The 11713-nt window shown below is 34.1% G+C and overlaps 1 protein-coding gene across 1 annotated transcript in view; it reads left to right on the top strand.

Annotated features, from left to right (window-relative positions):
* Window positions 1-9784, top strand: part of LOC134527273 (cilia- and flagella-associated protein 36) — a 53789-nt gene extending 44005 nt beyond the window's left edge. The window contains exons 6-7 of the mRNA XM_063359811.1: window positions 5116-5198; window positions 9497-9784. Coding sequence (XP_063215881.1) covers window positions 5116-5198; window positions 9497-9784 — 371 coding nt within the window. The remainder of the gene's footprint in view (window positions 1-5115; window positions 5199-9496) is intronic.
* Window positions 9785-11713: the final 1929 nt, after the last annotated feature.

Genomic DNA, 11713 nt, shown 5'->3' with positions numbered 1-11713 from the left:
GATTCTACTCAGTGGTCTAAGAGCAGAACTCCTGCAAACCCTGAGCTATGGCCGAGGTGAAAACATTATATATTGAATAAATTCTAAGATATTTATTTATTTCACTTAGATTTTACCAACACTGAGCGACGGTAATTTTAAGTAAGTTGAAGAGTTTGAACACTAAACTGTTTCTCGTACATGAACTTTTGAGTGATGATAATTTAAAATAACGAACTTTTGTTTAAATATAAATCTGTGCCTACATATATCCGGAATATTAAACAACATAAAAATAACCAGGAAAGCCACATTAAACCATATAAACTCAGAATTTTGTTACTATCAACCTACACCATATCTATTTCCCCTTAACAAAACAGTTAATTACAGATTATTTGCAGTTGAAGCATTATGTTTTGTGTAGTTATTTGTTTATAGTTATGATTGTTAAGTGCATGTGTTATCGTTGTGTGTCGTTCTGTATTTATTAAAATGTGTTATGTTTCTGTCACAAGCCACATACATCTGGATCATTAAACATAGTTATTAATCATTAATTCATATTTTTTTATGTACTTGTTCAATTACTCACAATCAACTTAATAGACCCTTTTGGATAGTATAGCAACGGCGCACATAGGGGTATTTCTTAAATTTAGCTGGCCAAAAGTCGAATTCTCAGAATTGCACTCAGGTAAAAAAAAAAACGTTTCCTATAAAAGCTAAGTAGTTGGGCGACCTAACCACGTTGTTTTCATTCCACCCACACAGATTTTACAGATGATAGAGTCAGTCAGAACTCGGGCATTGCTCGCAGTGGTTGTGTATACTCGATGTTCGTGCTTTAAAACTCAATATTTAAGTATTTATTATTTTATGTTCTATTGTGAAAAAATGAATTCTGGTTTTGGATTCTGAAACTCCTGGTAAGTAACTTTGTTTTTTTAGTCCAAATATTATATTTTTATACACCACTTTTTTTCTTTTTGACTTTTAAAACAGGCTTTTAAATTCAGTTATTTTTATTAAAATTAGTAGTTTTGGGAGCCTTTTTGTTATACTGCCGGGCATTTCCCGGTTATGATGCTTATATATTCTCAAAATATAGTAGTTATACTTTTAAGAAATGTATTTATTGGTTCCAACTAATTCCTACTCCTCAATGTAGAGTGATTTAAAATTTATATTATGAAAATGTGAAAAAAATCATACTTCCGATACATTATATTTATATTATTTCAGGACCTTCTGGAAATAGTTTGATGACTCGTAAGGTAATATTTGACATGATGAGATCACAAAATCATCTCAATTTTAATGGTTAGTTAGAATACATCGAAGATTACTTGGTTTCACATAAAACTTATACTGAAGAACAAGTTATGGAAATAAAGCGTAATTTATCACGATTGAGATCATAAATGAAAAATCGCTGGGTAACAGCAAAATACAGAAATGATTTATTTGTAAAAAAAAACAATGAAAAGTGGTTGAGTGGAGTGTTTAAATTACCTGTATTAGTGGCAAGAAGAAGACCGGGTAGACCAACAAAATCCTTTCAAGACATTAGTGAGCGAAGCAAAAGATGCAAGACTGAGGGTATACGTTTGTCTGATAGCCCTGAGAAAATTATCTATGCAGCTGAAATGGAATTGAGAGCCCAAGGAAATAGATGTGCGTCAAATATACTGAAAGAGATTTCAGAAAGTAAGGATCGTGCTAAGGAGTACAGGAATTCAATTGAGTGTGACAAGGCACATGCCAAGCAAGTTTGTCCGGAGGAAGCACTAGCAATGTTTGTAGATGCTGATTTGTCTGGGACGCAATATGACAGAATCAGACAAACAACAGGAAATCTTCCCTGCTACTCAGTTTTTCAGCAATATAAAAAACATTGATATCCTTTCGATGAATCTTTCAACATAACTGAAACCTGTGCCGAAGTGAATTTACAAGGTGTTGTGAACCACACAGACTAAAGATTACTATTACATTTAGAAGAAGTTTTGAAAACCCTTGACGATAGTGAAAATACTTTCCGGGGGTGTGATGGCTCACAACAGGCTCAGCTCAAACAAAAGTTTGAAAATGATAGCGGATGCGACTCACACATTTTTCAAAGTTCTTTTGTGCCTCTGCGTATAGTAAATTGAACGGAAAATAAAATATTGTGGCAGAACGCAACTCCATCGTCACCGCGCTACTGTAGACCTATCCGTATGCGCTTTGTAAAGGAGACAGTTTACATAACGAAGGAAGAAATCAGTTATGTGGATAGTGCGGCAAATAAATTGGAACCAACAGTAACAATTGGTTGAAGACCATATATTGTAGAAAACAAGATGATGCTAACAATGATAGACTCAAAAGTGTGCAATGTGGCAACAGGCACAAAATACACAATTAGATGTTATATATGTGGAGCTACATCTAAATATTTCAACGATTTGAATAAATCAAGTGAGATTAATGTAGATTCGTTGAAAATCGGTTTGTCTATTTTACACGCCAGGATTCGGTTATTTGAAAGCTTACTGCATACTGCTTACAAACTTGGCGTGCAATATTTACCCGCTAAATCTGAAGCAGACAAACTTTTAAAAGAACAAAGAAAGAATTCAAGACGAATTTTAAAGCAAGTTAGTTCTCCGCGTAGATTTTCCCAAAGCTGGATCCGGGAACACTAATGACGGAAATACAAGTCGACGATTTTTTGAAGACCCTGAGTTGGCAGCTGAAATAACAGGCCTGGATGTTACTTTCATTCAAAAAGTATAAAAGTGATTCTTGAATGCATTTCAAGCGGTTACAAAATAGATGTGATAAAATTTCAAAAATTTACTAGAGAGACTGCAGAACTTTATATTGAACTGTACGGTAGGCATAACATGACGCCTGCCATGCATAAACTATTGATACATGGTTCTATAATAATAGAGAATGCCCTTTTGCCTATTGTCTGAAGAGGCAGCAGAAGCCAGAAATAAGCATTTCCGTTCACACAGACAAAATTTCGCAAGGAAATTTAATAGAGTAGACAGTAATACAGATATTTTAAATAGGCTGTTGTTAACATCTGATCCCCTGCTTGCATCAAGGCGAACAATGATCAAGAAAAAACGAAATTCTTTTATGCAGGAAACATTGGAAATCTTGATGTGTGAAGAAAGTTAAGGCTTTTTCCATTTAATATTTATATTTTTAGTTTTAAACTATTATTATAATTTTTTATTTTCATTTAGTTAGTAGATATGTATATATTTGACCACTCTAATGATTAGCCTATATAAATTTTATTTACAAGAATTTTTCATTTTCTTTCACCATTTGTTTACGCTTTTGCCCTTTGCTACATTGCATTGCTGGAAATTAGAAGTGAAGATACTTTTGCATACAAGTTTTTTTATGAATTATAGATTATTTTCCAAACGTTTAAGAGCGATAAATAATTTTGTCCCGCTAGATTAGTCCAATACCCCTATGTGCGGCGCCCAATTCACCACAGTCATATGTATTTAGCTATACTACTACCATAGGGAAACTAACACTACTATAGCAACTTATAGCTACTATATACTATAGATACTACTATAGTAGCCTTCTAAGTTTCAAATTATAATTAATTGTGTGCTGACAACTACTGGTTCCTCAACATAAAGGTTAATTTTTTAATGCAATAAGAATTTAAGTTTTACATGTGTTATTACTATAGACTGTGAAGAAATTTAACTCATACAATGATATACTCAATCAGGAAAACTCGAGGAAAGTGAGTGGCACAGTATATTAACGCCGACCCTAGAAAAGTGGGAATTGGGGTGGGGGGGACAGTGTCCCCTCGGTAGTGCACTCTACCACCTGAACTGAGTATGGTGAGCAGAGAATGTACAATACAATTTTACAATTCCTTAATAGTAATACACAAATTTCAGCATAAGCAACAGAATTAATATACACAATAATCTACAAAATATTCTAACCATGGGTTTCCAAGTTTTTTAGATTTGAGAATCCCTAATATATAAATAATTTTCAATAGCATTCTAGTAGAAACCATTTTTTTTTTACAAAAATCGTCAAATCATATTATACATCACAAACCCATAAATTTTACTATCCAAATAAATTTTTTAAACGTTTTATAAAATTTAAAATTGATTTTTTAAATATAACTGTGATAACTTCATTATTAAACCTATGATATAAATAAATGACATGATGTGAAATAAAGAGATAAATAAACAACATAAAGAAACTGTAGGTGAAACAAGAAAGCAAAGAATTTATTGTTTCAAAAATATAAATTTATTTTAAGATTGAAAACTGCAGTTTACACTGAGTTCATAAAACAACAGATTTAATCGATCTGTTCTAGTAAAAAGGATGTGCTTGTTTGTCATTTATGAGTTGACGATATCTTGGTGTAATTTTTAACAATTCAACACGAAGTTCTTTTTTGATTTTTTATTTAAATTAGGAAAAATAAACTGCAGTGAAAGCACACTCACAAAGATAAAAACCGGCCAACGATATGAAAGCTTGAAGCGCCTTCTTGCTCATGGTTGGATACATGGTAGGTATTCGATCCTGTACCAAAATTCAATCAAAGACTGCAACTGACACTTAGATTTCAAAGACGAATCCGTAGAAATGTCAACGAGCTGTTATGCTTCCTAGTATGCGACATTCTCAGATGCCTCCGCGTTATTAGGGGTCACTTACCCATGGTAATTATTTTATTTTATCCTTTGGGAAGCATTCGTCATAACAGAGCCCCAAATTTGACATTTTAAGCTCCTCGTTTGACATCAAGTTATCTACCAGGCGATGCGAAGGAGCGAGAGATTGTGTGGACGGAAGAGTAGCGGCGCTCCTGAGCTCCGCGACGCACACTTGGGGAACCCAGTGTTCATTACAAGGCTCGTTGCAGAAACAGTGTTACCTCATCTGCAACCCAGAAGGTTGTTTTCACTATGTCAACAGGCTTGAAGGGTTATGATTGTGATTAGAGATGGTTGGTTCATACTGTCATGTATTTTATACAGTGCAAACAGAGTAACTGTTTGTTAACGATTTCAAAACTTTGGTAAACTCTTGCATTACATATAATGGTAATTTTTATGTGTTTTACAGACTCTTCTGCTCCTTCACCTGTGCCTGAGGAAAAGTCACAGATTGAACCAGAAAAAACAGCTCCATTAAATGAAGTTCCTCAGGTACAGTGGTTACATTATGTGAAATGGAATAGCAACGATAAGAAATTTTATATTGGTTACGCAGAAATATTTTTTATGATTATATTAATCAAGTGCTGCAATCTACAGCATGTAAAATCATAAAATGACTAGCATTTGTACATATTAAGTTCCATGTAGACCATTAAAAATTCACTACAATATAAAGCTATGGCTTCATTTTCTTCAAGAAGGAAACAGATTAATGATATGTGTATAAGGGCAGCTTACATAGTCAGATATATAAGATAAGTAAATTCGTTTTCTTGTTGGTTAATCAAGGGTAGAAATAGTTTATTTTTCATATTTTTTTTTAAACTGGTCTCTTATATCTTTAAAATTTCTCATAAAATTTGAGCATACTGAAACCATGAATGTGACATAAAAACCATGTGTTTAATGCCACTTTATTAAATTGACTTTTAATTTTTTTATATCTAAAAATGATAATTTTTTCAAAGCTCTATGTGAGCAAAAGTAACATTTAATTTCACAAACTTATATTCTTCAATGCATTCGCTCGTGTATCTGTTATTTAAAATTAAATTATCTAGAGAAGCAATTATTTCTTAAAATTGATACTTTTAAGAGTACTTCCCACAAGGACTTCTCAGAATGTGTGTGAGATCACTCACAGTGCTCAACAAAGTGCTCACACAGGATCAGTTCACACTACATAAATATAAGTCAAATAACCCCAACCACGCTGCACGAGATTGCGCCATAACATGGTCATCACTAATCGTAAGTCGGGAAGGGGGAAAATAATGCACACCACTGGATGGCTTCACTTTGTGTGGCAGGAGTTTAATTCAGATTCGGGCACAGTTTGCTCAGTCAGGCATATTGTTGTTCTAGTCCTTAATTTTACTAATTATACTTTAATCATATCATATCATAGATAAAATATACATGTTGATGGTGAGTTTGGGCAGATTAATTCATTTTTTCTATAATGTGTTTTGAGTCTGGAACTGGGCGATACTGTCATCCTAAAGTGTCATGAAAAGTTTTATTCAACATATACTAATTCCAGCACTCATTCTATTTAAATGAGACATAAAGCTAAACTCCAGATGTGTCTAATAAAAACATTTATTTTGTCAGCACACAATGGTTTGTGAATTTGGGCTCTACCAAACAGTTTTTGATGTGAGGCAGCCCTTGGTATCATAATAGCCAACACAGATTTGTTTCGCTTACGACAACCGCAAACATGATATTGTTCCATGTTACATATCTCTGGAAACATCAGTCCACAGGACTCAACTTTTATGCAAACCCTCTTTTAAATGTACTATTTAGGAACAAAATAAATCTACGAGAAAGAGAAAAAATATAATTTTTATGTTTGTATCAACTTAACCAGCAATTTGAACTAATTTAATTTCTGCTTGTTTGATTGAGATTTTCTTTTCTTTTTATAGACTCATATAATTAAACTTTATTCACTTTTACAATGATTGTAAACATACAATGCTTAGTCAAATGATGCAATTAAAATATTATTCAAATTTCCAATCAACAGTACCTACACAGGGAAAATTAAATTATTTATGTAAAAAAAAAGATTTTGCCCAGCAAGTTATATTCCTGCCATGAGTTATTCTTTAGCATAGAGGTTTAAATTGCACCACATCAAGTACGCAACTTATATGCCGACCAGCAGCCACACTCTACCAGGGCATTAACAAGAAGATCATGCAAATAGCACTAGTGATACAACATATTCCAAACCTGCATATAAACAATCTAAAAATGTGGCCTCAGCCACAATAACAAAACTTACTTGTAAGACTTATTTTGGGTGACTCCGAATCTGGAGCAACAAGCCATAAATAAAAAATGCCCCCTCCCCATCTTCTTCAACTCCGGAAGCCTATTATTCCAATTTTTATAGAATATAGTTTCCTTGAGTTATTAATTAACTCCTGGCTTTGATATTACAAAACTTAGGTGCTGTAGCAATGCTATGCCCTAATCATAATGTAGTCACCAGTGACCAGGGCTTTGAACATCACAGCAGCACGAGTCCTGCCTGCTGCAGGAGTAGAGACCCATCCTGGCCATAGTTGTGAGCGAGTAGTAAAGAACAGTCGCCACAGGACTGCCCCAAGCAGAGCGTAACCAGGTAACAGCAGCCACACAGATGTGTATCCCCGAGGAGGGTCACAGGCATCACATAGTATTTTTTAGCCCCTAATGATAGCCACCCACAGCAGTAAGAATTTAAACCGCTCATCCATTTTCTGATTCCAGTTGATGACAGCAAACAAATATATATAGTTTTCAAAGTGGTATTTTGGTGACCAAATTTTAGTCTATCATTAAAATTTTGCATTGTGCACACAGACACATATATAAACGTATATATATATATACATATATATATACACATACATATATATATATAATAACAGTGAAACCAGTTATTTTTCAGTGTTGATAATAGTGATGGGCAAATTATTACCATAGCTAAGGAAGGGTTAAATTTTCGTCACTTCACAGAGGAATAGGTAAAATCATATTTTATTTAACTTGAAAAAAATGGTTAGTAAATAGAGTGTGAGAGTAATTGACCCCCATCTGCACAAGAAGTGTAGGAAGAGAAGCTAGTCATGATGGGTAGCCGAAAATGGTGGGGAAGAATAGATGAGAATGACAAAATACCTGTTGTGAACCTTTTTGCACAAAAAGGGATCTCGTATTCCCATATTGCCCCTACTTCTTTACATGGTTAAATACAGGAATTGCGCTCTTTTACATCACTTATAAAACTCGTCATTAGTGCAAAAGAATATTTTGAAATATTCACTTAAAATGTAATATTTTCTCTCTCCAGTGGGAATGAAAATTATTTCAGCCTAACATCTGGTGATTAAAGATTTTATCTTTGACATACATAATTGCTGGTTTCATTGTATGTCATAAGAAACCTCAATAATAAACAAAAAAATGAAAAATACAAAATACTTATGAACCTGCGAACACACAGAAATCGGCTAAAATCAGGCGATGCCAAAAAATAAACAAAATATAAACATCATATGGAATTTCGTGGAAGGAATTAGTCAAAAAACTTTTGCAGCACAGAGTTTCTGAGTCGTCCAAGGTAGTTTTTTGTCTTTATTTACTGTCATTATTGGTACTGCCTCATCGTTTAAGCCTACTGTACATGTGATACAATAACATTTCGACTAAATCTTTCTATCAAATGTTCTATGCTTTTTTGTTTTTAATTTTTTGACATCGGCTGATTTGAGCCAATTTCTGTTTGTTTTCATTTCATAAATAATTTTGTATTTTTCTTCTTCTTTGTCTAGTAATGAGGTTTCTTATGAGTCAATGAAATCAGCAATGACTAACTCCAAAATAACATCTTGAATCACTGCAAAAAATATTCATAGAACCTAACATATGGTCGGCATCACCACGTACAATGGAAAGTGATGAGATGCCAAAAGATCATCGGGGGGAATACATTTTTTGGATAAAACCCATAGTTTTACTGCAACAGCTACTTACCCACTTGCGCAAAAATAAAGCGAAATTGACCCTGTCGGTGGAATGTAGGTATCATCACTTAACTATGTTGGCCAAAATTTTCTTTACACCAAATGTTCTCTCGCAAAGTTAACCTTTTGAAAAAATATAATAACTTAGTTTTAACATACTACTTTTATTAGTGACTTATATTGCATTCAAATTTTTTGTTAATATTCTGTCACTGTTTCCGTATTTGAGAGATGCGTCTTTGTCCACTCGGGTAATTTTAATAATTAGCTAGTTAATGATTAACGAATAGAAATAAAATAAATCAAAATATTTAGGATTTTTTTTCGCATACAAAAAAAATCATTTAATTTTTAACTTTGCAGTGTTCATTTAAAACATGTGTGCGTAGAGTCTACGTAAAGTGAAATTTCTTGCTTATTATATTATTAGGTATAAGAAACATAATTATTTTTGGCTGAGGTCATCGATAAAAAATGCAAGTATGCTAGCGCTAAATTATGCCATTGCGCAAGTATGCAAGTGTGAAAGTATGCGGCGTCATTGCTACCTCATCCCTGCTGTCTCCTCCACTACCGGTTACCCCACCAAGTACCTAACTATTCCCCTCATGCGATCGGAATTTGCGTAACGCTGGGAAGTTGTAGCCCACTCAGCAAAGAAGTTTCACTTCAAAAAATCAACGTTATTTGTTACTTTTCAGTAATAACATTTAGTGTTAAGAAGGAGATACAGTAGAAATGAAGAGTGGGGTGCGCGTGTTGCAGCCCGAGGAGATGGCGCGCCGGCAGCAGTACCTGCGGCAGCAGCGCGACAAGCTGCTGGCGCTGAAGAGGCGCGAGCGGGAGCGGCAGCTGCAGGCCTGCGAGAAGAGCGCGCGCCCCCGGTCCGCGCGCGCGGCGCAGGCGGCGCAGGGGGCGCAGGGGTCGCCCGGGTCGCAGGGGCCGCAGGGGCCGCAGGGGGCACAGCCCGCCCCCGCCGGCCAGCTGCAGGCGCGGCGCGCGCTCGCCGAGCGCCTCAGGGCCGAGGTGGCGTCCCAGCATGCTCGCACTTAGTTTCCTTTTCAGACTTCACCAAGTTATGCAAAATAAGGATGAAAGTGAATGTTTACGATGCGCGCGCACCATAGAACGAAATTTTCACAGGATTAAACAAAAGGAAACACACAGAGCTTTCAAATCTTTTAAACCATTTATTTATTCTGTATATCAGTGAAAGAATGTGCGTTTATAAACTTTTTCAAATGTTTTTATGTAAGTGAGGTTAGGTTACGCTTCTTTAAGCGCGTTATGAAAAAAAATTATGAGAATAAATTTTTACGATGCAACAAAAACTGATAGGAAGAAAAATGCTACTTACAAATAAAAATCATGTTTGTGCTTTTTAATCATATACTTTAGTGATTGGTATTGAATACCTGTCCATAAATATATAAAAAATAATTTATTGATGTGACTATTAGTGATAAAAATTGTGTTTATAAAGTTTTCCAAGTTTATTTTCAAGAGTATTTATATAAGTGGGGTTATGTTTCAGTTTGTATAATTTATTTGCATTTTGATTTATTACAACATTATTTAATAAATAATTAAAATTAATTAATGACTACGAATATTCAGCACTTTTCTTCATTTTCATAATTAATAAAAAAAATTCTCTATTGTTTTACTAAATTAAATAATTAATTTTAAACATGTGTTTATATTAATATTAAGTATTTAATAAACTATTTAAATTCGATTACATTTATACTCAATCATCCGTACTTATAATTTCACACCAGTCCTTATGTTTTAAAAATTTATTATTTTTATTCATTATTCGCATGAAAAATTAAACTTTTTTATTATGCCAAGTAAGTATAACTTCTAACACGCGTACTTAAATACACACACACACACATTCTTTGTTATTTCGTTATCAACGTACCATTTATAATTACTTAAAAACTATTTAAAATACAACTGCTTGTACATTTTGACAATTGTAATGTTAATTTTATTCTTGTTTTCAACTGAAATATTTATAAATTTGTAAGAAATTATTATGATGTGTAAATATCTACAAAGATGAAAATAAAACTGAAAAAAAAAAGTGTTTTTACACTACAATGAGAATTACATAAAACAAGTAATTATATAACTTATTCCATTTCTCTCTCAGAAGGAATATAGTAAAAAAATAAAAATAAAATCTGTTGCATTGACCCTACTGCCATCTTGGAATATCCTGGTTAACAGAATGCTAACACACCACATATCTGTATACGCTGCAGTAGTTATGTGCATGATAAAGAGTAAGATTTGGCTTGCGTTGTAAGGAAAGTTACAATAGTAAAGCCTTAACGACTGTCTGTCTATCATAACATTGGCTGGGGAAACCAAAGCAGACAGTGTGCTGGGGCCATTAAAGTGCATGTTTTTGAATATTACCATTAAATATGTATAATATTTATATGTAGCCAAACCATAAGAAAAATTTTGTGGACTTTTAAAGTTAGTAGGACTGCCGGACACGAGATGGCATTGTATTCGCCTCGTCAAACTGATGGAGCCGTTGTGCGGCGGGCAGGGAAATTACCATAAATATAGCTTTTTCTCTATCTGCACAACATCTGAGTAGAAAAATAAAATAAAATTAAAGTGCCTTTTTATGCCAATAAGTATTAAAATTGTTATTTTCAGCAATTTTTTCATTGTGCTATGCTGAAGTATAGTATGAAGGATAGTAAGTGATATTTGACAGGAGCACTAAATTTTGTTTTACTACGGTAAAAATTGAATGAACCCATTAAAGCTGGTTGACAGAAGGGTATGATAAAGTAGACGTTGTCAGTACAGACGCCATACGCGGAAATGTGCGTACAACGGCCTGCACTTGTGTTGCTGCACGTATTTAGGCTTTCAGCTCTGCATGGCCGTGCGCGCACGGAAAAAAAGCCTTAGTGTTGGTTTGGTCGGTAAAGCCATGATCAGTTTCAGGTG

Source organism: Bacillus rossius, chromosome 1 (assembly GCF_032445375.1).
Source record: "Bacillus rossius redtenbacheri isolate Brsri chromosome 1, Brsri_v3, whole genome shotgun sequence".
In the NCBI taxonomy this organism is placed as follows: Eukaryota; Metazoa; Arthropoda; class Insecta; order Phasmatodea; family Bacillidae; genus Bacillus; species Bacillus rossius.
The sequence above is the reverse complement of the archived record's forward strand: the minus strand, read 5'-3'. Positions and strand labels throughout refer to the sequence as shown.